This window comes from Jaculus jaculus, chromosome 5, assembly GCF_020740685.1.
Source record: "Jaculus jaculus isolate mJacJac1 chromosome 5, mJacJac1.mat.Y.cur, whole genome shotgun sequence".
In the NCBI taxonomy this organism is placed as follows: Eukaryota; Metazoa; Chordata; class Mammalia; order Rodentia; family Dipodidae; genus Jaculus; species Jaculus jaculus.
The window spans coordinates 44,171,272-44,199,013 of NC_059106.1; the positions used below are offsets into that span (position 1 = coordinate 44,171,272).

At 54.8% G+C, this 27,742-nt stretch overlaps 1 protein-coding gene across 1 annotated transcript; it reads left to right on the forward strand.

Moving 5' to 3' along the window:
* The first annotated feature begins 656 nt into the window (after positions 1-656).
* Positions 657-25,896, forward strand: Tmem201 (transmembrane protein 201). Its single transcript, XM_004657669.2, has 11 exons — positions 657-819; positions 6,754-6,874; positions 7,679-7,870; positions 8,857-9,033; positions 10,735-11,087; positions 11,629-11,832; positions 16,892-17,124; positions 20,949-21,020; positions 21,550-21,846; positions 22,266-22,403; positions 24,254-25,896. Exons 1-11 carry the CDS (start codon positions 707-709, stop codon positions 24,349-24,351), a joined length of 1,998 nt encoding a protein of 665 aa, XP_004657726.2. The 5' UTR covers positions 657-706; the 3' UTR covers positions 24,352-25,896.
* Positions 25,897-27,742: the final 1,846 nt, after the last annotated feature.

Below are 27,742 nucleotides of genomic sequence, written 5' to 3' on the forward strand. Positions count from 1 at the left end.
CAAGAGCCTTTTCTCAGCCTGAACCACCCAGCTATTATTTCTCCAGCCCTCCATGTGGCTTTTTTTTTTAATGTGTCATGCCTCCAGGCCAATACCTCCAGCTTAACCAATTCTATGGCTCCTTTACCTCCCGAAATCCATCCAGCTATCCTGTGATCATTCAACCTCGACCCCATCTCTGGACACTTGTATTTCTAACAGGCTAATTTTTAACCACTGTGGCTTCAGGAGCTGCGCAGGCCAAGCACTACGAAGACAGGCTTAACGAGAGGAAAGAACTGCTGACAAGCAAATGCGTACGCCCGAGATGCCCCCCGCCGCAGGACTTGGCCCACTCTGCGGCTGGAGCTCATCCCGGATCTTCCAATCTTCCACGACCAGTGTGTGCGCTGGCAGGCGGGGCTCCCTCCCGGCTGAGCGCGCCGCTTTCCGTCTTCCTCCGCTGGGTGGCGTCCCTGAGCCACCACCCAGCGCTTCCGCCGACACCCCGCCCACCAGGGTTCGCCCCGCGCTGTGATTGGCTGCGCGGCGGGAGCGCGCCGAGTCAAGGGGCGGGCCCGCGCCGGCTACAAAGCGGCGAAGGTCACGGCGCGAGCTGGCGCGCGCCGCCGCCCGTAATCCCCGTCTGCTGCCCGCGCCCCCAGCCCACCGCTGACGCTGCCCGCTCGCCTTCCTGCCAGCCTGACTGCCTGCCTGCGCGGGGACCATGGAAGGAGTGAGCGCGCTGCTGGCCAGCTGCCCCACCGCCGGCCTGGCAGGCGGCCTGGGAGTCACGGCGTGCGCAGCCGCCGGCGTGCTGCTCTACCGGATCGCGCGGAGGTGAGTGCGCGGCCCGGCTGCACGCGGCCCCGGCCGCAGCCCCGCCCCCGCCTCCTTCCAGCGCCGCTAGGCCCCCGCGGAATCCTGAGCGCGGACCCGGCCTGCTTGGGGGACCCGCGAGATCCCCTCTGCGCGCCCTCCCCGCCCCCCACCACCCAACACCGGGGTCTGGGAGTCGGGAAGCGGCTTCCGAGGCTGGCTGCCTGGGGGAGGGGCTTCCAGAAGGTGGCTTTGGGCGGAGCGGTCAGCGCGGGGGCTGCCCACTTACTCCTCCCACCCAGGCCCGCGCCCCCCGCAGCCTGCAGGACTGTGCGCGCGCGGTAGCCACCGCCCCCTGGCGGTCTGGCCTTGGATCCCTCTCCCTTGGCCTCACCACCCTATTGGCTAGGGTGATGATCGCTGGCGCACGGTGGCTCGGGAGATAAACTCTGAACACGGGTGCATTGCACAAGCAGCCCCTGCTAACCCTGGAAAAGCCGAGAGAGTAAGAGCTAAATGATTAGGAGAGGTACGTGTGAACTACTGGAGCTTGCACTCCTAACCCCTGGGCTGCTAAACACTGGAGCGCCTTGGAAAGTGGGTAAGAGCTATGTTCAAGCCCTGACCGGGCTCAGGTCATGCAGGCCCTGTCAGTTAAAGCTGGACTTCCCCATCAGCCTCCATGAAATACCCTCTCTATTCATTAGGGTGTAGGGGATAATCATCTGTTTCCCCGCTGGATCCAGCTTCCCTGAGGACAGGAAAAAAGAGAGGTTTGTGACAACATCTTAGGGACAACCAGAGATGTGCAAAGGGAGCAAAAAGACTAGTCCTTGGTCACCCAGCCTCAATCGGAGGGGTGGCTTGAACCTAGGTAGCCTGGCTGATGAGTCCCCTTAACCCAGCCTCACTCTTCAAAGGGAGTTGGGGATGGGTGAGTCACCTAGGGTTCCTGACAGAAGAAGGGGTGGGAGGCGTGTCAGCATCTGGAGGAGGGGCCCCCTCCCAGGGAAACTGAGGGTGTCTGACTTAAGAAAAATCCCTCAACCAAAGTCTACATGTCATGTTCCTAACCAGTTTCTGAAACCTGGAGGGGTTTGTAAGGTCAACTGGTCTTTTTTTTTCCAAATATTTTTTATTTTTATTTACTTACTTGACAGAGAGAAAGACAGAATGGGGGCGCCAGGGCCTCCAGCCACTGCAAACAAACTCCAGGCACATGCACCACCTTGTGCATCTGGCTGACATGGGTGCTGGGGAATCGAGCCTCAGTCCTTTGGCTTTGTAGGCAAATGCCTTAACCGCTAAGCCATCTTGCCAGCCCTCAACTGGTCATTTTTATGTCACTGGCCATTTCATGTATAGCTGCTTGCATCCCCAGAACCTTTGGGCAGTAGAGCTGGTCCAGAGCCTGGGATCTTTCTGGATGCCACTGCCTCTTGGCCAGCCCAGGATGGTGCAAATGAGCAAAGGCAGAGCCAGTACTTGCTGACTTGTCTTGAGTGAGGCTGGATGTGGATATGGCCTGGACTGGGTCACTGTTCATGTCTCCCTTACTGGCCTGTCCTCTGCTGGAGATAGAAATGTGCTGGGCAGATTTACAGTGAGTGCCACAGGGTTGCGCAGAAGTCCTGCCCTGGATGACACGAGGGTCAAGGCAGAGAGTTAAGATGGTTGCTGTTGATTGGTCAGAGAAATGTCAGTCCTTCCTAGAATGCTCCATGTTGTATCCCTGAGCACTGGGTTTCATCTGGAGGTGGTACTTTGGCCACTGTCACCTCCTTGAAGGAGCCTGCATTCTTCAGTAACCCTGGTGATGGTTGTGAATGACCTGGTTGGTGGGGTGGTGGGATTTACAAGGAGAGTAGTGTTTGGAAGGTGGTTTGGTTGAGTGAGATTTACAGGCCCAAGCATGGAGGAGCAAGATAACAGAAAGCAGGACAGTGGTCCTGAGAGGACCTATGGAGGGTGTGTCCCCTGAGCTCTGCACAGGGACATGGTTGCTTCTCTGAAGTCCTCCAGAGCTCCACTCAGGGACAGCCTGCCTCCCCACTCATGGGGTCTTCTTGCCACAGTTCCTGTGAGAGGTGGGAGCAGCTGCCAGGCCAGCACCGTGATGGACTGTGAGCACCTGTACCCTACTCTTAGTGCTTGGGAAAGGAAGCCCACCTCACATCACCCGCCGTTACAGAGCTTTGCCTCATGCCTGCATCACACTGCACGGCCAGCCGAGTTGTTTCTGCCATTGTCCACGGTCAACAGAGGTCCCAAATCCCACCTACTGGGCTTCCCCTTCATGTATCAAGGCTGTTGTGACGGCCCATCACTTCATATGCCAGCTCACCCCTTAATCTTGCTGCTCAAGCATGTCATGTCCCTTTGCATGATGTGTCCAGGATTTGTGCCTTGGGCCCCTCACTGTCCTGCTTGGGTAGCCAATGGCATCTGTTGGTATTTATCAGGATTGTCTTGTTCTTCGTTTGGGGGTAAGGAGGACACAGGCTCCAAGAAAGGTAGCAGAGCTTGTCCCTGCATTCAGAGTCCCTCTAGCAGACACTGGTATCACAGCACACCTGGCCGCTCACTGTACTGGGCTGCTCACTGGAACTGAGTGGACATGGCTCCCTGAGTGTGCATCTCACGCGATTCCCTTCCTGCCTTATGCCCTGCATCTTGACTGGCCACTCCCCTATGGCACCTGCCCTTGTGAATTGTACTTTTCCCCTTGTGTCTAGGTCCCAGTGCTCATCTTTCATCTTTGCAATCCTATGGCTGACTCTGTCCCCAGAGGGATTGATTTGGAGTTTCTGTCTTCTGTCTTCATGTCAGTGACATTGCTGTGAGACTGGGACGGGCAGCGTGGTGACCCCTCTGTCCAGGCAGTGACCAGTTGCAATTCGTGCCACTGCTGAGGAAGCCCAGGATGCATCTCCTTGGACACTTCCTGTTGAATGAGGTCACACTTGGAAAAGGCAGAGCTCCAACCCTAAGGCTGACCTCCCCCTGGAACAGTTTCTCAGGCCCTTTGCAGAGAGGTGGACACAGTGGCCTCCCACAGACAGACTCAGAACTCCCTGGGACAGCTGAACCCCAACTGGTATCTTCTGTGTGACCCAGCACTGGGACACACCTGATCAGTTCCTGTGCCAAGGAACTGAAAGAGATAGCCCTCTGTAGAAGAGACCCACACCCATGGGAATTGGTGAGATGTTGGGGCAGTTTTGTCCTACCTAGGTGTTCGTGACGGAGGCTAGCGTGTTCGTGTTTCCTTTATGTGTGTTGTGAGCGGATGAGAGGCAGACACAGAACATGCAGCTGTCTCGGGTTCCTCTAGCACCCTCAAGAGTGCAGCATCAAGGGGAGAGTGGCTCCCGAGCCCCATACCCACCCATGTCAACGTGCCCTTGGCTTGACCATGGCCACTCACCCTGTCCTTCATGGTCTGGAACAGCACTAGATGCGAGTAGTCTCTGTCGAGTCGTTCCATCTCATCACCTCCACCTCATCCACTACGTGTGGTTTGTCACAGCCAAGCTGTGGTCAGAGGCTGTTGGCTGGAGGAAGAGAAGTGGCCAGGGGCCTTGTGGGGGAAATTTAAGCAAAAGCTGGGCCAGCCTAGTCTGGTTCCTACCAGCAGACAGGAGCTGGGTCCTGTGGCCTGGACTGCCCAGCCTTCCCCAAGAGCATCATGGGAACTGTGCAGTTGGCTATTAGGTGGGGCTGTTTTCCCCCTCACCCATGGGTCTGACATAAGAGGCCTTGAATGTGACAGCATTGGTGAGGGGATCTGAGATTCCAACCACCTGCCATTGCTCCTGTCCACACGTCTCTTGGGGCTGCCCAGAAGGAGGTAACTGCTAGAATGGAGGGCCCACCCCACCCAAGGTGGGCAGCAGTTGCTCTGGGCATAAGAAAACACCCCCATAGCTCTACCAGAGATTAGCCTCTTAAGGGAGCACTAATCCCTCCCCTTCCACTTCCAGAACCAGGCTCCTTCCAGAGGCCAGGAGCCATTTCCTTAGCAACAGAGCCGGAGACCCAGAGTAGAAATGATGGCTTCCTGGGAGGGAGGGGCTCCCCGCTTGCCTGTCTTTGGTCCCCAAGGCAGGCACAGGGCACGGAACAAGGCAGAAGGGCCTTTGGGTGGCAGGAGGTAGTGGGAACCTCCCAGAGGAACCTAGGCTCTGGGGGCAGATGAAAGAGGCTGTGCTGCCTGGGTACCGGCCATCTGGCATGCCTTGCACATGATTACAAACAGACCTATAAAAGAGGTACAAATTAACAAAGTGTTTAATTACCTAGGAATGCCAAATGTGGGCACCCACCGCAGTGGTGAGGTTCCAAACCTCCAGCCACAGCCAGCCCTGCGGCTTTCCACATCGCTGGGACCTGTGAAGCGGCGCTGGCCGCCCGCTCAGCCCGCTGCTTTTCTCGGCCCTCCCTCTGCTTGAGTCCTCCCTCCCAGCAGCCTCTCTGGGGCAGAGACTCTCTGTGTTCTCATTTGACAAGTGAGGGAATAAAGCTCCAGGCGGTAAGGTGACCATCCATGGACACCACGCCCATGGGCACAGTGTTCTCTGCCTAGTATGCTGTCTTCAGGCTTTACCTGTTGTTGGCCCTGCATTGCTGATAAGATGTGGTGGTCCTTTGTGCTCATTGTGAGGGATGAGGCCTGAGCTGGGATAGGAGGGGAGATGGGCCTGAGGCTGCTGGGGTGGCCTAGACTCCTCTGGACCTTCCCCTTAAGTTCTGGTTCCATTTCTTCTGCTGTGTTCTGGTTCCTGTGAGGGAAGTGTTCTTGTCCTCAGCTTACAGGTGCTAGGAGAATCCCCTTAACTTTTCCACAATTGGTGGAAGGGAGGAGGAGAGCAGCTGGCTGGGCTGCCTGGACCCCTGACAAGCAGGTCAGCATAATAACAGAACTTCCCTTTTCCTTTATAAAGCTCCTGGTGTCTTATGTCACTGCATCCATGCAACATACAGAAGCAGAGGGTGCTACGCCTGGCCCACTTTACTGCCATGGCTTACAGACTGAGATCAGCAGGTGGGACCCTCCTGGGGGTACACATCTAGACATTGGCGTAGCTGAGGACTCTGCTCCCTCCTCCTGTTTCAGTATGAAACAGTTGAAAAGCCGGAGGGCCACACTGTCTGAGCAGCAGGGCCACCTGTGTGTGGTGGCTGCCTACTCTGTCCAGACCCAGGCATTGCCCCCAGAGCTGGCTGGGGCCTCAGAGAGAGGGCAGCCGGCAGGAATGGCAAGGTCAGGACCCTGAGGCCTCAGCAGCTGCTGCCTGTGTTGTTTCTAGATTCCAGGGACTGGATCTGTTGAGTTAGTTGTGTGCCTCCCCCTACAGCCAGCAGCAGGGCAGATGGAGGAGGGCCCAGAGCACAGATCCCCCAGTGTCTGGGCTAGGATTATCCTGCAGCCCCCACCTGTCACCACATGTGTGGCCAGCAAGGCCCACTGTGGCCCTGGCTGAGCAGCTGTCACTAGTCCCTACCCTTGGCCTCTTTGGCTGTCACCCTCCAGGGACTTTCTCTGGGGAACACAGGAGGCTCCCTTCATTCACTCTAGAAGTTCTCCTGAAACACCTCTTCTGTACCCTGAGAACAGATCCTCTTGGGGGAGGGACAGTCCTGAATTGTGTCCCTCTTGGCCCCTTGTTCTGGCCAGCCCTGGCCCTGTTCCCCCACCATGTACGATCTGCAGCTCTCCAAGGGCTGGTAGCCCTGGGTTCCCGTGCGGACATGCCGAAGCGCCCGTCTCTGGCTGCCTCTTGGGAAGTGCTTTGTAGCTATGGTCCTTTCCCTTGGGGCATGACTTCCTCTGTAGCTGGGCCTGCATCTCCGCCTTCCATCCCTCCTCCTGTACTTCCTCAACCTGGCTCAGGGCTTGTGTCTCTGTCAGGCACCAAAGCATTCCAGGCTGACTCCACTGTCTCCGGTCCACAGGATGAAGCCAACGCACACGGTGGTCAATTGCTGGTTCTGCAACCACGACACACTGGTGCCCTATGGGAACCGAAACTGCTGGGACTGTCCCCACTGCGAGCAGTACAACGGCTTCCAGGAGGTGCGGTCTGCAGGCGGGTGGACAGTGGTGGGGCTGGGGCTCCTGATGTGACCCTGAGCCGCACGCTCACATGCCAGCTCACTGGAGCCTTATTGTCGTCCTGGCACCATTTCCTCGTTTGAAGAGGATGACCAGGTGCAGGGAACTGTGACCTCTGACCACAGGCTCACCACTACTTGCCGTGACAGGTGGCGGGTTTAGGGCTCAAGTCCAGGTCTGTGTGCTTGTGCAGCCTGCTTTTTACGGAGGGCTATCTATTAAGTATTGGGCTTTGCAGGTGATGTGATACAACCACTCGACTACCCAGCCACCATAGGTAGTGTGTGAATGAAGGAGAGTAGCGACTTTACAATGAAGCTTTATTCTTTTTTTTTTTTTTTTTTTTTTTGTTTTTTCGAGATTGGGTCTCACTGTGATCCAGGCTGACCTGGAATTAACTCTGTCATCTCAGGGTGGCCTTGAACTCATGGCAATCCTCCTACCTCTGCCTCCCGAGTGCTGGGATTAAAGGCGTGCACCACCACGCCCAGCTACGATGAAGCTTTATAAAACGGACAGCCAGCTACATAGCTTGCAGACTGAGTGGGATTATGAGGGATAAAGCCAGGGTAACCTGTGAGGGCAGGGACACCCCCAGCCACACCCTGCCCTAGTGAATGGGGTTGGGTGGCTTCACTCAGCCAGGGCAGGAGTCCCTTAATCCTGGAGCACGCCCAAGTGGGCCTCTACCTGAGTCAGCTGGGGGTGGTTGCCCACCCATTGGGTCAGAGCGCCCCACTGATCAAGAGCCCTCCTCTCCCCTAGAATGGTGACTACAACAAGCCGATCCCCGCACAGTACATGGAGCACCTGAACCATGTAAGCAGCGTGCCTAGCCCCCGCGACCCTGCACAGCCCCAGCAGTGGGTGAGCAGCCAGGTCCTGCTCTGCCGGCGGTGCAGCCACCACCAGACAACCAAGATCAAGCAGCTGGCCGCCTTTACTCCACGGGAGGAGGTGAGTGCGGGCCAGGCCCAGCTCCCGCCTCCCAGGGTGTGTGGTTTCTTCCTCTGCTGGAGCTGAGCTTCTGCTCTCCCTGTGGTCACATGGTCGCTGCTGTGTGGAGGAACACAGTGAAAACCCCAGGGTCTGCCAGGCCAGAAGGGTTTGTTCCTAGGCAGAGAGAGGCAGAGGCCTTGGGCTGTAGCCTAGGCCATGTGGGCCACCCTCTCTCATCCCTCTAGTCTGTCCTGCACAGCCTGGGGTCCTGGGAGGGAGAGAGGCAGATTCCAGCTGAGTCCCAAAGGTCCTGTCTTCCTCTGGATATAGCCTAGGAAGGGGAGAGGTGACCAGGAGTGAGCTCAGGTCTACAGGAAGGGGGATAAAGGGCAAGCCTGGCACCAGATGGGTTTCTTGGTACACTTGGTCCCCACAGGAGATCAGTGATAACTGTCCCAACCAATACCGACAGAAATATTGGGTGCACTGTGCTCTTATCTCTGAGGGAGCTGGGTTAAGACTTGCTTTCTGGGCTGTTCTAGAAGCCCAAAGAACCTTTCAGTTCCCACAAAGGCCCAGACCCACCCAGTGGCTCTCTAGTGTTTTTCTTCTGTCTCCTCAGGCTCAAGGGGAAGGGTTGGTTGCCCCGATCCTGTGTTACCCTGCCTGAGTCTAGGGAGTCTCCGCCCAGAGCTACTGCCACCTGCTACTCACTTACCTTCTAGGAGCTCTGACCAGGGAGTGAGGCCAAGCAGAGAGCACTTTCCAAACTCCTGGCCTCCAGGTGAGGCCCCAGAGCAACAGAACTTTTAGTGTTAGTGTCTCCGGTGGGCCCCTTGCCATATGTTGGCCCTCCTCCCAGGAAGCTGGCAAGGAAGCAGTTCACAGGGCAGGGACTCACCCCTTATAAATGGCAGGGCTGGGCCATGAACCCAAGTCCCACCTGCAAAGCAGACAGGGAAATCAGATGTCCCCAGACACAGTCCTCTGTCCCCCACCTCCAGGGCCGGTACGACGAGGAGATTGAGGTATACCGCCACCACCTGGAGCAGATGTACAAGCTGTGCCGCCCATGCCAGGCGGCTGTGGAGTACTACATCAAACACCAGAACCGCCAGCTGCGCGCCCTGCTGCTCAGCCACCAGTTCAGGCGCCGGGAAGCTGACGAGGCCCACGGGCAGGTCTGAGACCAGGGAGCATTTGAGCATTGGGTCTGTGTGGGAAAAGCCCTCGGCCGGACCCCAGTGACTGGAGGCCGGCTCAGCATGCTGAGACCCCCTTCCTGGGAAACGAGTGGGTCTTCCCAGAGCCCTTTGTGTTGTCAGCTGGGATGGACGTTCCCAAGGAGAGTGACTAGGATCACAGTACACTGGTTGTTGATGTACCTTGGCATGGGTAACTGTCCCCAGGCATCTCGAGGCACCGTAGTTGCTCATGACAGCTCCATGGTACATGGGGCCCTGTCATTCCTGTTCACAGGTGTGGAAACTAGGCTCGGGAGGCTGCTGTGTTTACATGGGACCACTCCCCTGGTACACAGCAGTGCCAGGGTTAGGATTTAGGAATATCGGGCAGAAATTACTCGTGTTTGCCATAATACTTACTGTAATACTCCGATTGTTTAAAAACGGGCTAGGGCTGAAGTTCAATGGTAGAGGGCTTCTGTGGCCAAGAAAAAAAAAAGGTAAATGAAAACCAGAGTAGCAAGTAGATTCAAAATTAAAATCCTCCTGCACAAGGAAACTCCTGCCCACACCCTCTTATGTCCAAGATGTGACCTGGTCCACTTGGTTGTCATTTCCAGTCTGTAGTTGGGTCCCTGACCACTACTCACCCATGCCTGCACAGCAGGATGCCAAGTGGCCCCCATCCACAGAACCTTGGTTCTTTTTCTAGTCTCTTGGTTTCTAGACCAAATAATATTACTGTTTGGGCTTTTTTTTTTTTAATTTTATTTAATTTTTTTTTTTTTTTTAATTTGAGAGCGACAGGCACAGAGAGAAAGACAGATAGAGGGAGAGAGAGAGAATGGGCGCACCAGGGCTTCCAGCCTCTGCAAACGAACTCCAGACGCGTGCGCCCCCTTGTGCATCTGGCTAACGTGGGACCTGGGGAACCGAGCCTCGAACCGGGGTCCTTAGGCTTCACAGGCAAGCGCTTAACCGCTAAGCCATCTCTCCAGCCCTGTTTGGGTTTTTGATGGTACACGTGTGTGCATGTGCTCTGAAGGCCAGAGAACAGCCTCCAGTGTCATCCTCAAGAACACTGTACATGTCTGTTTGCAAGCAAATGTCTTCAGCCACTGAGCCATATCCCTCCAACCCTGCATCTCCTTTCGAGACATGTCTCCTTGGCCAGGAGCTCACCTATTAGGCTAGATTGGCTAGTCGGCAAGCCCAGGGATCCTCCCGTTTCTGCCCTCCAGCACTCAGGTTGCGGGCACATGCGCTGCATCTTATGTGTGTTCTGGATCAAGCTCAGGTCTTCACACTTGCAAGGCAAACACTTCACCCGCTGAGTGTGCGTGCTCCCTCCCTCCTCTCCCCCTCTCTTACCCCTTACTATATATTTTTTTCTTTGTTATGCTTTTTTGTACATGTTTATTGCAGCTCTGGCTAAAAGAACTTGACAAAAACAATGGAAAATTTTGCTTGGAAGAAAAGGGTGTGGGAAGGGTTTCTGTCAAAGGAACAGGGTCCCTCTCCACAAAGACCTGTCACGTCACAGTAGAGCAGCAGCTGTGGCTGGGATGTGGTGGTAGTGGCCTGAGCACCAAGCTGAGAGTTGTGGAAGCAGAGGATTTGAGTCCCAGCCAGCACGCCCATGTGGTGGCCACAGAGGTGGCCGCAGGTAGCTTGCTGACCCATCTCTCCCTCCTTCAGAGTTTCTGCTCCTCGGCGATGAAAGCCCCAGTCCAGGTGGTTCTGCTCCGTGCTCTGGCCTTCCTGGCCTGTGCCTTCCTGCTGTCCACCACGCTGTACGGCCCTAGCGAGCCCTTCACCCCAGGGGCTGCCCTGCCGCCAGCCTTGCCACCCGGAGGCAATGGCTCCGCTGCTCCAGACAACAGCACTGCTTCGGGGGCTGAGGGCTGGCGGCAGCTGCTAGACCTGCTTCCTGAGCAAGCAGCAGAGAAGCTGAATGAAGCCTGGGCCTTTGGGCAGACCCACCAGCTAAGCATTGTGGCACTGGGCCTGCTCACCTGCCTACTGGCCATGCTGCTGGCTGGCCGCATCAGGTACGTGAGGGCCACGGGCACAGATGGGCAGGAGCTTGCATGCTGCATTGCTGCCCAGGAGTGGGAGCTGAGAGACCTTGCTGCTACATAACCCTGGGCTGAACTTCATCATGCACTGAGACAAGCCTGTTCCTGTCCTCCAGGGCCTAAAAGTCTGGCCAGCAACACAGGACTACACATTCATGCCATATAGCAAGTATGTGTAGCACTGAACCAGCCCGCTGCCAGCTGGGCCCAGTCACCTCACACTTCTGTCTGTTCAATCAGAGTAATGGTTGCCGACACTGTGGAGGATCAAGTGAAGGGTCTTGTGCCTTGCTTCTGTCCCAGGCAGTGACAGGCCCTGTCTGAGCACTGTATCTATGCTTGGTACCGCATGGTAACTGTGCCACTTCCTCCCTTGCTTTGCAGGCCAGGCTACAGGTTTAGCTAAAGCTCTGGAGCCTGTCTGGCAGGGCTCCATGTAGATGGGGAGGGTGGGAAGTGTGCGGGTTCCTGACCTGTGCCCGGGGCACTCCCGTGCCCCTGCTTTTTCTGACAGGCTCCGAAGGATTGATGCCTTCTCCACCTGTTTGTGGGCCCTGCTGTTGGGGCTGCACCTGGCCGAACAGTACCTGCAGGCTGCCTCGCCCAGCTGGCTGGACACACTGAAGTTCAGCACCACGTCCCTGTGCTGCCTGGTGGGCTTCACCGCAGCTGTGGCCACAAGGAAGGCGACGGGCCCACGGAGGTTCCGGCCCCGAAGGTCAGAGAAGCAACAGTGACTGTGGGGGGAGGACAGACGGATGGACAGGCTCAAGGCTTGCCCCCCCCCACACACACACACACACACACACACACTCAGAGCAGGCACCTTTGGACACTGTTTCACCTACTCACTCCCACCCTTCAGTAGAGTCCTGACTAGATCTCCCCACCGAGCCACCCCCAACCTTGGTGCTCCCCAAGTTCCTGTAGCTGCTCACCAGTGTCACCACCTCTGGCTTAAGACCCTTCTACCACCCCAGTGACTTGAACATGGGCAGAACCCACGCAGCCTGCCTCTGACCCATGGCTTCCTACTGCTCCTCCAGGTACCCACACCCTTTGTCACAGCTCTTCCTGGCTGTAACTCCAGGCTGGGGGTGTAAATCTGCATCCCTGGCACAGAGCAGTGACAGTGGCAGTCACTGAGTCCTGATACTGTGGTTGCTTGGCAGGGCCAGTGCCACTCAGCAGAGTGAGAGAGGGACAGAACAGGGTTGCTGCCTTGTCCCCCAGAGGACCCCTTGCCTGATCTGTCCCCTTGCTTCTGCTTGGACCAGGTTGCTTCTCTGGGCCCACTACCCAGTTCTCTGCTTGGAGACTGTCCTGAGGCTGTGCAGTTGCTCACTCTCCATCCCCAGGAGTGGAGCTGTACTCTTGGGCCCGGCTCGGCCTTGACCATGTGAGCCGAGTTCCTCCCAGAGTTCCTCCCACGTGGATAGTCAGAAGCCTGCTGCTCCTTTTGGACAGCTGGGCTGAGGCACCCTGGGCCCAGTGTCTCTCCGTTAATCACATGAGCAACCAAGTATCCACGTAGGCCAGGCTCATAGGCTCACACTGCCAACCCCTGCCCTGGCAGCTGGGCCCTTGTTCACGTTCATGTGATGCAAGAGCTTCACAGGCCCTCGGTGGCACCAGGTTATTATTACCTTGTCCTTCTCTGGACTCCTTGGAGCAGCTTGTGGAAAGTGCAGAGGTTTCTACCCATCAGTCCCCAGGGAAGCAGCTGCAGGACCTTAGCATCGGCCTCATGCTTCCCTCTGAGGCACAGCTAGCTGCCTGAGGATGCCACCTCCAAAAGTCACTGCTCAGGGGAGGGGCCGGATCAGCTCCTTGCCAGCTGTGTGGTGCTGGCCAGGCCCCTGCTGCCTCAGCCTTAGGTAGCCGTCTGGTGTAAGGGGTAGCCTCCACACCAGGACCCTGGGGTGCTGAACATTCAGTGGGCATTTGGGCCACAGAAGGTGGTTCACATGACACTCTTATAACGGAGGTGCTGGTCATATGTACCACAAGTCTTTACCTGGGAACTATATCTGAGGCCCCAACAGGACCATGGGCCAAGGCTGTGCCACACCTAGTGTGTTGCCCTCTGGTGGCTACAGAGTAGGTTTCCCTCCAGAGCTATCCTACTACTTGGCTCCACTCTGAGTGTGTCCCCAACTTCCAGCTCCTCCACCCTATGCACCACAGCACAGGGAAGTCCAGAGTAGATTATGCATAATAAGGACCGCTCAACATGGCCACCAGCTCTGGAGAGACCGGTTAGTTCCTGCCTGGAGTTCCCATAAGGAGCTTGAGAGACATGCCTGGGCCTCATGAACTTAAGTTTGAGAGTCCTCAGAGGCCACCCTACACTCTGCACCTCCACACTTAGCAGCCCACGTCCCGCTCAGCTTCTGTGCGTGGTGGGTGAGCGCAGTGAGCCTAGAGAACACCTGCAGGCTTGAAGCTTTCTGTGCCCAGTGAGCTGTGTGACTGCAGACACGACCCCGCCTTGCCGAGTTCAGTGTGCTCTGAGTGCAGAAGAGCCCTTCTGAAGAAAGGTGGTGGGCTGTGGTCGCGGAAGGCGTAGCTGCTGAGGCATCAGGGAACACCTTCTTGTCCCTTCATCCCAAGAAACAGCCTACAGGAAAGGGAGGTGCCAGGGCTCTGGGCTGCATCTCTTGGTTGTATCACAGCTGTCCTCCTGAAGGAGGCTCATTGCCGCCTTCTTGGCATTAGATGGGGGTAGGACATCTGTGTGTGCGCGTGTGTGCTTATTTAAATTATTTATGGAACTAAGAGCCAGCTTTTAGCGGCCAGGATGCCTTGCTAAGCATGTCACTCCTGCCCTCTGGTGGAAGGCATGGCAAAGTAAGGATTCCTGGTCGTTTTTAGAGTTTTGTGTGACTTTTTAACATTAATCAGTTATCCCTTAAAGTTTCACTAGTTGGAGAAAGTACAGGCACCCCTAAATTATGGCCTGTCAATGGGGATGACCAGCAGATGGCCCCCGATCAGTGTGGGATCATCTTAGGTACAGGTGCTGATGATCCCTGAGAAAATCAGGGAGATTCACCCTGAGTCTGGGGTCCCCATCCAAGGCCCAGCAGATTCCCCAGTAATGCTTATCCTAGAACAAACCACCAGGATCAACCTCCATGATCCCCTACCAGCCTTTCCCACCCTGCCTGTGTTCTCTGTCTGCACCCGGCGAGGGTCTCACGTGTTTTGTGTAGTAGAATTGTGGAGAATTGTCTAGTGACCCTAATCACTGTAACCACCGCTGGCCATAGACATCATGTGTTTGAATGCTGTGTTTTCAATAAATGCCTCCCGGGCCCTGCTCATTCCGGTTGGCACCAGGTACCGCGTCTTTATTCCTTTTTCTTTCACACTTCTTCAGAAGGGCTTCTGTGCCAGGGTTGGGGGGCAGGGGCGGGTTTTGTTGGGGCACTGGAGTGCACAGGAGACTGAGTCGGGAGCAGATCTGGTGAGGACACTGCGTGGCTCAGGGCCACAGCTCCTCAATTTCCCTCCTGCCTGGTATTTTCCCACCTAAGTGAGTTACTGCTTAAAGAGGAGCGCTCTCGACAGGGCTGGGTGGAAGACACCCACGCAGCTCCCCTGGGTGTCATAAATGAGTGAGTCACACCTCCACATGCTGGCCCCACAGTCAGCACCCATAGGGGATCCAAAGACTCAAGGTGTGGGTCTCCCAGTCCCCGTGTGGGTTTGAACGCACAGGCAGTCTGGGGGTTGCTTTGCAGAGGAGGTTCCCTCAGAGACCCTCCAGCACACAACTGAGCTGAGCCTCTACCAGGCTTCCACCCTGTTCTGATCCAATGGTGCTAGCCCATGTCACAGCAAGGGTGTGTCACTCTATAGATCCCTTTCACAGGTTGACATTGTCAGTGGCACCAAATCAAGTGCAGTCCCTGTGTCTGGTGAGATAGGACTCTTAACCAGCTGTGAGCAAACGCTGGGGAGTAGGAGTGTGCTTGGCAAGGCCCAGCCTCCCTTTGGTGCCGATCTGGTGGGCTAGGAGCCTCTAATCCCAGCTGGCCGCCGTCCAGCCCGGACCTGCTCCGTGTACTGTGTCCTCTACTGCTTGCTGGTCCCTGGGAGCTGCACGCTCCAGGGTCATCATTGGCTATGGCAAAGGCGGACAGAAGAGACCCAGTGTAGCTTACTGCTGCCGCCTGCTGGAGAAGCCTGGGTGTGCACCTGCTCTGAGGCCTGCAGAGCCCTGGGCCAGTTCTCTCCTCGCACAGAGACCCATATTGTCACTCATGTGCTCCCCGGGCTCCAGCCATACCTCTGCTGCCCCTGAAGTGCCTAAAAGGGTCCCCACTGGACCATTCCATGAGGTCCTGCCAAACCGTATTTTCAATCCAAAACTGAGAACACAAACCTTGTTTTGCTTTTGGTGCCAGGGCCCCCCACATGCTCAGCAAGTACTCTTACCACTGAGCTACATCCTGCCCACAAAATCTTTTTTTCATTTAGAAACAGAGCAGCCCCCAGAGTCTGGAAGCAAGGAGCAGGGCAGGCCCTTAAGGTCAGCAAGTGGAGTTAGGATGCACACACACTGGGCCTAGTTGCCCAGGCCCTCCATTGATTTGTTCTTCCTTGGTTTCTCATGTTCCCCAAATACTGAGCCCCATCTTTGGTTCTGAAGTTCAGGTGACTTCATGGTCCTTTTCAAGAGCTCGGAAGGGTCACGTGCTTGTCTGGGAAGTCAACAGCTGGCCACATATTTATGAAACTGAGAAGTAGCTGGGGGGAGCAGTGGTACAGAGCTTGGCTGGCATTAAGTCCCCTGAGCCCTCAGCCGCGACAGCATGGGTACCTTAGTCCCTGCTCGCCACTGGGCCCGAGTCTGCCAGCCCCCCCACCCGTCGACATTGTCTGCTGGGCTCATGTGTCCCTTGGGACCGAGGTAAGGCTGGATACCCGAAGCTCCTTCCAGATGGCAGACTAATGTATTAACTGCCTCTGTCCCTCTCCCTTCTATAATCGGGTGCCTTAATTGGAAGCATGGTTGACATTCTGGCCTAGGGCCATCAAGTCCTGTTGTGTGATTTGTACCTTCTCAAGTTAAAGAGACACTGTCACCTGTCTTTTCGGGCAACCTTGCGGTCGTTTACAGGTCTTTTCTAAGTTCATGTGTAGTGTGTACCCCATAACCTCTTCTGGGGATCCAAAGCCTGGCCACCACCCCCCTGCACTGCAAGGCCAAAGGGCAGGAGGCAGCCTCACAGGGCACAGTCCAGGGGGACTTGGCAGTGCTCCGCTGTGTCTTCTAAGGTCCCAGCCCAGCTGAGGGCCACCACCCAGGGCAGCTCTGAGCTCAGTTGTGCTGTTGGGCAGCTCTGGACACAAGAAAAGGAGGTGGCCAGAAAAATCCCAAATCCGTTGCACCTCATTGAGTGTCTGGCTTGGGGCTGGGCACATTTACTTCAGAGCAGAGGGATTGGCATGAGGTTGGCAAGGGTGACAGTATCACTTTAATGCCGAGACACGTAGTGGAGGTAGTTTGCTGTGAGTTGGAGGGGGCATGCAGGGTGGGGTGGGTCATGCTGGCACCTCCCAGCCACCCGCTCCTAATGGCGCAAATGGACGACTGCTTTCTTTTTTTTTTTTTTTGCTTCAACTAACGCACGCCTCCTCTGGGTCCCCAACTCAGGCCCACCTCACACCCCGGGAGGATCTGGGCCCCACTGTGCTGTGCTGAGACTACCTCCAGAACCTTCTAGGCTCACTCTGTTCCTCTCTCCATGCCCTATGGGCCCTTGCAGGTACTTCACAGGAGACTCCGCCAGCCTTTTCCCTTCCAGCCCCAGCCTGGCCATGCCTTGCCCGAGCGTCACAGTCTCCCCACCATCTCTCTTCATCCCCACCCCGCCCGGCTTCCTGCCTCTTACCAGCCAGCAGCTGTTCCGCTCTGCCCGTCGGCCATCACCCTCCTCTCTGCCAGGCCGCCTCAGCCGGGCCCTCTCTCTGGGAACCATACCTTCTCTGACCCGCACAGGTAAGATAGCTCGGACAGCTGAAACCAACTCTAATGAGATAGGACTGTGCCACAGAGATGACTGGAACCCCTGTTGCAAAACTAGTTTGTCCTAAGTGAGCCCATTCAGCAACTGCCTTGACCACTGTCATTCTATTTCTCTCCCCAAACTGGGCTTCATAGGAGAATGCATGTGGATAGGTGTGTTAAATAAGATGATGTCTTTAAAATACTCAGAAGAGAGTGGTGGTGGGTTTCACCATCTCCTTCCTCCTGAAAGATATGTCCTAGAGGCAGGGATCAATTGGAGTCAGTCGCATTTGACGAGTGGTTGCTTTTCATTGGCCCTGGAGAGACCAGTCCCTCTTTCTCTCTTTCCTGTTCTCCTTTCTCAGTGGCTCTTCCAGGGGTTTGATTGTAAGTCCACATCCAGTTTTAAACATGCTTGGGCCAGGACTGGTGCATACCTATAATCCAAGCACTTGGAAGGCAGAGGCAGGAGTATCTTCAGCATCCAGCAAGGAAGGGAGGGAGAGAGGGGAGAAGGAGAAAGGAACAGAGAGGGAGGAAGGACAAGAGAAAAAGAGCTAAATATGGTGGCACATGCCTATAATCTCAGCACATGGGAGGCTGAGGCAGGAGGATCAGTCACAAGTTTGAAGCTAACCTGGGCAACATAGCGAAACTGTCTGTAAAACATGATTTATTAAACTGCAGTAAGAGAAGCCAGGTGTGGTGGCACAAGCCTTTAAGCCCAGCGCTCGAGATGCAGAGGTAGGATCACTGTGAGTTGGAGGCCAGCCTGAATACATTGAAGGAACTGAGGAAATAACTCAACACTTGCTTATAAAATATAGTGAGGGGTGGCCGGGCGTGGGGGTGCACTTCTTTAATCCCAGCACTCGGGAGGCAGAGGTAGGAGGATTACCGAGCATTTGAGGCCACCCTGAGACTCCATAGTGAATTCCAGGTCAGCCTGGGCTAGAGTGAGACCCTACCTCGAAAAATCAAAAAAAAGATAGATAGATAGATAGAGAGAGGGGGGCTGGGGGTCACTGGTAGAGCACCTACCATGTGTTCACGAGGCCAGCCCAGCACCAAAAAAGACTCCACAAGTCTGAAGGCAGGGAGGGAATTGCCCTGCTTAGAGAGCAGTTCCTGCTCCCAGGACACTAGGCTTCACCCACTACCCACCCAGCTGCCAGTGGTCCTTTGGCTTCCTCTGCTGGTCTCAGGCAACATGGGCACACTCCTTCAGTCCTGTGGTGCTCCTTTCCCTTTCCAGTGCAGGTCGGTACTTCACAGGGAGCGTGTGAGGGTTTTCCAGCCCCTGAGTCAGCCGGGAGCAGCTCCGCTAGCAGGGCACCTGCGTCGTGGTTCGCACTCACCAGAGCGCAGGAGAGCACCTGGGTTTGGACTCGTCTAGTGTACACAAGGCCCCACGTGCTATCCTCAGCATGCGGAACGAAACAAGACTGACGGGCTAAAGTGAAACCAGTAGGCCAGGGGCCTGGCGCTGGCACTCCACGGGTGTGGCTGCTGGTGCTCAGGAGGTGGGAATCGGGATAGCAGCAATGGCTTCCTTTCTCCACCATAGCTGGAGCCCAGGCAGTTCGCTCACACCCTGAGACGGATGATCGGAGGAAAAGTTACCCTTACCCCTCAGCTGAGATGTCCCTATCCTCACCCACAGCCCCGGTTGATAGTACTCAGTGGCACTTAGAGAGTGAAGGGTAGACTGTGCCCAGGGAGCCAGACCTCTTTCTCAGGTCTCTTGAGGGAGGGGGAGATGGCAGTACCAGGGCCAGTTCAGGCCTTCCTTTGCGATGGGGTCTCCCATTCCCAAGTACAGCAAGCAATCTCCCTGCCGAGGCCCGAGGTGGCATTGGAGTTCTGTTCTCTGGTGACAGTGGAACCCCAGGGTCTCCAAAGGGAGATCTTTGGCTCACATAGTAGAGCAGGCCCAGGCTTCCTGTCACCCAGGGGTGCTGTCTGCAAGCTTCATTCCTCATCCTGCATCCTGTCCAACAGAGACCATGATCCGAGGGGCACTCCGATAGGCACAGTTGGGTTGTGGGGCCATCCAGTCTCAGATATCTGCGCTGGCCTGGAGGAGAGAAGGGGTGGTGGTGGAGCAGTAGCTGCCTACTACAGGACCCAGGACATTCTCTAGACCTGTACATGCCCAGCACGATGGGGCATTTTAAGAGAACATGAAAGCTGGCGTGGTGGTGCACGACTTTAATCCCAGCACTTGGGAGGCTGAAGTAAGGTTGCCGAGAGTTTAAGGTCAGCCTGAGCTACATGGGGAGCTCCAAGTCAGCCATGGTTAGAGAGAGAACATCAGGTGTATGAAATGGGGCCTCAACCCTGAGGGTGCATTTGGTTTAGCAAAAGACTGTGTTGGGTACCCTGTGGGATCCATTGTTTGGGACTGTAGATAACAAAACTTATTGGGAGAGGATAGTGGGGGCTTGCAGTTACCGAAAAAATGGCATCTTGTATGAAAGGATACAGAATGAGCAATCCGATTGGGACCACCCACTGACTTCCTATGACCCACTGGAGGCTCCAGTTTCTTTAATTTTCCCATTTTATGGGAATTACCACATAGGTAATTACGATGGCAGCTGGAGTCAGTCAAGTGTATGGTTTGGGGTTTTTTGTTGTTGTTGTTGTTTTCATTATTGAGCTGAAGAAATGGGCTTAGCGATTAAGATACTTGCCTACAAAGCCAAAGGACCCAGGGTCCATTCTCCAGGCCCACGTAAGCCAGATGGACAACGTGGTGCAAGCATCTGGAGTTTATTTGCAGCGGCTGAAAGCCCTAGCATGCACGCCCATATTCTCTACCCTCCCCATCTCTCTTTCAAATAAATGAAATTTTATTTTTTAATTATTTTTTGTGTTTTTCTTTTTTTTTTTTTAATTTTTGAGAGCATGAGACAGACAGCAAAGATAGAGAATTGACGCACCAGGGCCTCAGCCACTGAAATCAACCTCCAGACACTTGTGCCACCTAGTGGGCATGTGCAGCCTTGTGCTTGTCTCATCTTTGTACGTCTGGCTTATGTGGGATGTGGGGAATGGAACATGGGTCCTTAGGCCTCGCAGGCAAGTGCCCTAACCACTAAGCCATCTCTCCAGCCCTGTGTTTTTCTTTTGTTTTGTTTTTCAAGATAGTCTTGCTCTCTAGCCCAGGCTGGCCTGAAATTCACTATTTAGTCTCAGGGGGCCTTGAACTTGGGGCAATCCTCCTACCGTTGCCTCCCAAGTGCTGGGATTAAAGACAAGTGCCACCACACCCAGATAAATATTTTATTTGTTTAGTTCCAAGCAAGCAGAGAAAGGTAATAGAATGGGCATACCAGAGCCTCCAGCCACTGCAAACAAACTCTAGATTCATGTTACACTTTGTGCATCTGGCTTTATGTGGGCAATGAGGACAAACCCAGGTTGTTAGACTTTGTAGGCAAATGCTTTAACCGCTGTGCCATCTCCAGTCCCCAAGTGTATGTTTTTTAATTCTTATTTTTATTTATTTGTTTGAGAGAAAGAGGCAGGTAGAGAATGGATATGCCAGGGCCTCTAACCATTGCACATGGACTCCAGATACATGCACACATGTGCATCTGGCTTATGTGGGTACTTGGAAATCAAACCTGGGTCCTTAGACTTTGCAGGTAAGCACCTTAACCACTAAGCCATCTTTCCAGCCCAAGTGTATGTTTTTATGAAAGCAAATACCAAGCTACATGGCAGGGAGGATGGAAACAGAATTAAAGGGCGGGGAGGGCAGCTTGTGGTCCACAGGCCTGACCTGTGTTTCATTTGTCTCTGTCCAGACTCAGGATACCTGTTCAGTGGGAGCCGCCCGCCATCTCGAGTCTCTAGGCCTGGGGAGGTCCCTCTTTCTGGTAAGAACAAGAGCAGGACAGACTGAAAAGCTGTTTCAGGGTGCTGGCAAGGGGCAAGGGCTCCACACAAGCAAGGTCAGGCATGAGTTTCAGGGCCCTGTGTTCAAGTACCAGCCCTGGGCAAGAGGCAAACGTGCTTGGCTTTCCTCTGGTGTGAAGCGGAGATGGGGGACCTTGAGGTCGGAGGACCTCAAGCTACGTCATGGGTAGAGACGGGCAGTAGCTGCAGCGCCAGCAGGACTCGGGGCTAGCTGAGCTCAGGCAGGGCCTGCTCCATTCTTGTCAGGGTCTGGCTCTCAGACTAGGAGGCACCAGGGCTCAGGCCGAGGCTTTGGAACCTCCTTTCCCCTCCCCTCTGGCCTGTCCCTCGGTACCCACAGAGCTGCCCACTGCTCCCAGCCTGCACCCACCTCGTCTCATGGGTTAGGGAGAGAAAAGTACCAGGCCTGAAAGGGCAGGTGGCAAGCATTGACATCAGTGCCACACACTCCTGCATTACTGTCATCATTGTGCTGTCACCTTTCTACAGATTACTTCTCCCTGCTGTCAAGGAGCCTCCCGTCCTCTCCTCTCCCCTCCCCTGCCCCCTCTGTGGCCAGCTCAGTGACCTCCAGCTCAGGCTCCCTGCGCCACCGTAGGCCCCTCATCAGCCCTGCCCGGCTCAACCTCAGGGGCCAGAAGCTGCTGCTGTTCTCCTCGCCCCCGGGAGAGGCTCCCAACACTCCCAGCAGCTCGGAGGAGCATTCCCCACCCAATGGCAGCCTCTTCACCGAGTCTCCCCAGCTCCCCGAGAGGCAGCGCACACGGGACCCAAAACACACCGTGGGTACGTATGCAGTGGGTACTGCCTCCGGAGTTCCCGCTCCCTGCTTGGGGCCGTGATAACACCTCACACACTGAGGCGGGGACCAACCTTGGTCCCCTAGTGTGGCTCTGGTGACCTTGGTTCCTCTAGGACGTGACCTTTGCTCCTGGTTTTCTATTTCTTTTGTAAAACCTTAAGGATTCGCATTTCCTATGCCTGTCTCAGATGTGTCTTTGCCCACACTGTCTTATGCTTCCAAGCATTTAAAAAATAAGTAAGTGGACTCTTTCCACTTTGTACATGGATTTATGGAAAGCAGGCTGGGACAGACTGGCTTTCCCCACTTCTCAGGACCCTATACTGGGCCTCAAGCAAATCTGCCACTGCTGTCCCCGGGGAGTTGAGCTGTGAGCTCCAATGGATGCTTGTCCTTTCCGCAGACATGAGATCAATGCTGGCAAGAGACAGTGCCTGCAGCAGCCACTCCATCAAAAAAGAGGATGACTCGTCCCAGTCCTCCACCTGTGTGGTGGACACCACCACCAGAGGGTGCTCAGAGGAGACCTCTGCCTGGAAAGGTCTGTGACCCAGCGGTGGGAGTGGAGGGGCCGGGGGCAGCAGATCCAAAGCCACCTTCCTGGCATGGGAATCGCAGAGCTCTGGCCTGCAGTGGCACGCTCTAAGATAAAGAAAACCTTTAGAGCGTCACAGGTGGCCTCTGGTTAGTCCAGCACTATGAACTTGGCTCCTTAGCCGTACTAGTACCCAGGTGTAGCCCAAGTCTGCTGTGCTGGGTGGAGCAGGGGCAAGACTGCCAGCGCCGAGCTGCCCTGCAGCAGAAGCATGCCCCCAGCACAGGGTGATGTGAGGCCATTGCTCTGAGTCTGTCTATGCTGCAGACCTCGTCTGGATTACATCAGGGCATGAGACAGTTAGTGGTTAATACCAGTTACAGCTCTTCGGTGGGAAGGTGGGGTACAGGTAGTGACCAGGCCAGCAAGTCACGTGTTCTTGGGAAGATCATCTGGAATTGACAGAGCCAGAGCTGCCCCCAAATCAGACAAATCTGGTGACCTTGAAGCTGTGATGGGAACAGACTTGTAACTTGAGCCTCTGCTTTTTCTTTTTGTTTCCTGTGGCTTTTTGTTGTTTGCTTGCTTGCTTGCTTTGTAGGGTGGGAAGGAGGTTCTTTTTAAAATGGACATGTTCTATGCATGCATGGGTATATGTGTATGCACGTGTGCACATGAGGCCAGAGGTGGATGTCAGGTGTCTTGCTCAATCATTCTCTACCTAATTTTTTAAAATATTTTGTTTTGTTTATTTATTTATTTGAGAAAGATAGAGAATGGGCATGTCAAGGGCCTCTAGCCATTGAAAATAGACTCCAGATGCATGCGCCACCTTTTGCATCTGGCTTACATGGGTACTGGGGAATTGAACCTGAGTCCTTAGGCTTTGCAGGCAAGCACCTTAACCTCTAAGCCATCTCTCCAGCCCTCCCACCTTATTTTTTTTAAGTTTTTTTTATTTATTTATTTGAGAGTGACAGGCAGAGAGATAGAGGCAGGCAGAGAGAGAATGGGCGCACCAGGGCTTCCAACCACTGCATACGATCTCCAGACGCGTGCACCCCCTTGTACATCTGGCTTACGTGGGTCCTGGGGAATCCAGCCTCGAACATGGGTCCTTAGGCTTCACAGGCAAGCGCTTAACCGCTAAGCCATCTCTCCAGCCCCCTCCCACCTTGTTTTTTGAGACAATCTCTCACTGAACCTGGAGTTCACCAGTTCAGCCACACTGAGAAAGCCCTGGGCCTTCTCTTGTCTCTACCTCTCCAGGACTGCGATTCCAGGGCACACTGCTGCCCCCAGCTTTGACCTGGGTGCTGGGATCTGCATTCATGTCCTCCAACTTCACTTTGCTGACTGAGCCATCTCCCCAGCCCCCTCATTTTTGTTTGAGGCAGGGTCTCATACAGCCCAGGCTGGCCTCAGAACTGGCTTTGTTCAGAGGATGGCTTTGGACTTCTTTGCCTCTACCTCATGAGCGCTAGGATTTCAAGTATGCACCCCCCCCCATGTGTCTGCTTTCCATCTCTGAAATGAACCAGATAGCCACCCCCCAAGCCCCCAGTTATTTACCATGGATGGCTTCATCACCCCTCACTGTAAGCACAAGGCAGCCGGTCCAGGGCCTGCCTAGGATGCAGGCTCGGGGAAGATCTTCCACCTTCAGGGGAGGCACAGGTGCATCCAGTGGCCTCCTCCAGAGGGTCCTAGGTACTTCCCGCTGGAAGACCTTTGCTGGAGAGAAGGAGTGGGCCTGGTCAGCCAGAGGCTTGTCCTGAGACACAGCTCTAGCTACATCCTCTGGAGGACTGGGGTGCTGGCCACACCACTTCTGACTGAGTGTCCCACTCTTGCAGGCCGTGTGGGCCCCTCTCTCGTGCGGGGACTCCTGGCTGTGAGCTTGGCCGCCAATGCGCTCTTCACCTCAGCCTACCTGTACCAGAGCCTGCGCTGACGAGTCGTCCAGAGAGCAGCACCACCCCTCGCCCTTGGTGCTGCTTCCACGATGCCAGCATCCCTCCCTGGGGGCCTCGCTGTGCCCTAACACCAGGGCCCTTGACCTCCTGGGTTGTGAGGCTGTGACCTCAGGATCCCTGCCTTCCTCACCTGACAAGACTGCAGGGCCGAGTGGGTCTGAGGACAAGCCCTGCGCCCACCACCACCTCCTCAGTTGTATTTGGTGCTCACACTCTGACCCTGAAGCCAAGGATCCTGGACAGGCTGCCCAGCCCCAGGGTCCCTTCCTCGCTGACCAGCCCTGCCTGCGGGGACACCAGTACTACTGTAACTGAAGCAGGAGTTGGCCAGGCTGTCTGCCCTGCTCCTGTCTGCAGTCACATCTTTATACTGTAACCCCCCTGACACCAGGGGGCGAGGGGACATGAGTCACCTCATCCTTACTCCTGCCCACTCTAGAGTGCAAGCCTCCCTTGGATGGGCACTGACTACCTGGGTCTGTTACTCCTTACTGTTGACTAGAATCGGGTGAACGGATGAGGAACCTGGGGTGCTGAGGCAGCCCCTTCAGAACCTGTGTATGCACCTGCCCTGCTCCCCTCAGCCCTCCTGTGTGTGGTGGTTTCGTGACTGCTGGGGTACTTCTGGCAAGCATCTCTGTGACCCTGAGAACACTACAGCTCCTCTTACCCTGTCTGTCCAAGCCCCTCCCTTTCACATCACCCACAGGGTCCTTGCTTGAGTCCCTCAGTTTCCCAGGAGCTGGAGGACCCCTACCAACCATGTCCCACCTCCTTTAACCCTGAAGAGACCCTACTTTCCTCCCCTTTTGTTCTGCCCCCACCTGGGTTCCACGTGACCTCTGACCCTAGGCCACCTCGGCTGGCCTTCCTGCCTCACCAGTGCTCTCTTGAGGCCACATGTCAGCCCCATCCCCCCAACCTAGGCCTTGGCCCTGGGCATGTATGTGTATGTGTGTTGGTACGTGTGTTGTACCACTTGGGACTTGGTGGGAGGGGCATGGGGCAGAAGGAAGGGTCTTCACTATCATTCAGGGATAAAGTTTAATTTTATTTTTCTATACATTTTTGCCAGGTAAGGTGTGTGCTTTGAAATACAATGCCTCCAACTTTTCCCTGCCAGGGAAGTTTTCTTAAGCTTTGGGTGCTTTTTAGTACTTTCTTTTAACTTGGGGAAGGAGACCTCTCTTAATACCACCACCCCATTCTGGGAGCTCCTGATGCTGTCTTGGGCTGTCCTCTGCCCCCCAGATGAGGGACCCTGAATCTAACTGCCATGGAGGATTCCAACTTGGAGGTGGCGCCTCTTGGTCTCCATTTGTACAGTGGGTATGTGGAGTTTTTAAATTTCATTTTTTGCCTATTAAAACCAAACTGCATTCCCTAATGTCCTTGTCTCTGGCCCCGAGGAAGCTCCCAGGCAGGAGCCCCAGGCCAGCCTGGTGCCCTGTGCAGCCAGGGAGGGTATTTTACTTGTTTTGTTTCAGACAAAAAAAAAAAAAACCTTATTTTTCTTTACAAAAGCAAAAAAAAAAAAAAAAAAAAGCCAACCTTTGAATGACACCTGGCTGCGTGGTCTTTATTCCTTTTCCTTTGTTGAGACTGCTCCTGGGAGAAAGGTCCCCAGAGCCAGGTAGGGAGGAGGCAGAGGTTTTTCACTCCCTTGGAACAGAGCTGGTGGGTGTCCCCAGAAGGCCTGATATCTGACAAGAGACCCAAGTGACCCACAGCCAAGGGACACTTACAAAAGTTACCTCGCCAGCAACCCTTCACACTTCAAGGCAGAAGTTAACATGTGCCAGAAACCTGGTCTTTCCTCACAACAGCCCTGTGGTCTTCCTGGCTGCTGGTCCAGACCCCTGCAGGTGGAGTGGGACCCTGCCTGGGCAGTAAGGACATCTCCGTGCACAGCACAGTCACCACCTGTTCTGACTCCCTCTGAGAGGCCCCAGACCACCTGTCTTCACCGAGCTGTCTCCATGGCCCCCTGTGAAGTCAAGGGGGTCATAATGTCTTGTTTCCAAATGGTCTCTGGAGCAGGTTCTGCTTTCCTTTTGTGTTACCATGCTGTGTCTAACGCCTTTCCCAACTGCATCCTGCCACCTTCTACTTCACACAGGCCATCGCTGTCCCACCTCAAGACTCCTGGTCTGGGTACAACCCTGTGGAGGTCACCTCGTTGCTAGGACAAAATACCTGACTAGAAACAGCACATGGAAGGAAAGGGTTTGTTTAGGCTCACTGTCTCGCAAAGGTCCCTCGAGGCCCGGGCATCACATCTTGCCACAATAGCTGGAAGGAAGCCGGGTGTGGAGGCAGAGATAGGAGGATTGCCATGAGTTCAAGGCCATCCTGAGAGTACATGGTGAATTCTGGGTGAGGCTGGGCTAGAGTGAGACCCTACCTCAAAAGAACAAAAAAGGCCTAGGGAGATTGCGCAGCAGTTAAGGCACTTACCTGTAGAACCTAATGACCTAGGTTTCATTCCCCAATACCCATGTAAAGCTAGATGCACAAAGTGGTGAAAAACAATTAAGTTGGCAGAGAATGGCAGACAATAAATAGCTAGCTAACACCCAGTACAACTTGGTTAATAACCCCCAAGGTCCACTCCCAGTGACACAGTTACCTCTAGCCAGGAAGACCCTACCTCCCAGATTACCACCAGCTGGGGGTTGAGACTGAGAATCAGACACCTGAGGCCAGGGGTGACATTCACATTCAAACTACCACAGATCCTGGCTTTGGGGAAGGGTTTGAAGTGTCAAATGCCAAATTGTTGCATTAAGGATGTGGTTCCCTGGCAGAGTTCAGGTTTGCCATGCCAGAGGAGTTTTGTCCACCTTCAGCACCAAAAAATAACGATGTTGAGACCCAGCATAGTGGCCCAGGGCTGCAATGGTAATCCCATTACCGGGGAGGTGGCAGCATCAGGAGTGATACCAGTACATAGCAAGTTTGAGGCCAGCCTGGACTACGTGAGACCCTGCTTCAAAAGGAAGTTGAAGGCTGGAGAAATGACTTGGCAGTTAAGGCATTTACCTGCAAAACCTAAAGACCCAGGTTCACTTCTCCAGGACCCATGTAAACCATGCACAAGGTGGTACATGCTTCTGGAGTTTGCAGTGGCTACATGCCCTGGTGCACCCATTCTCTTCCTCCTCCTCCCCCTCTCTTTCTGCCTCTCTTAATACAATTTTTTTTTTGTTTTGTTTTTTCAAGGTAGGGTTTCACACTAGCCAGGCTGACCTGGAATTCATTCTGTATTCTCAGGGTGGCCTTGAATTCATGACTATCCTCCTACCTCTGCCTCCCAAGTGTTGGGATTAAAGACGTGCGCCATCACGCCCAGGCTCTCAATACAATTTT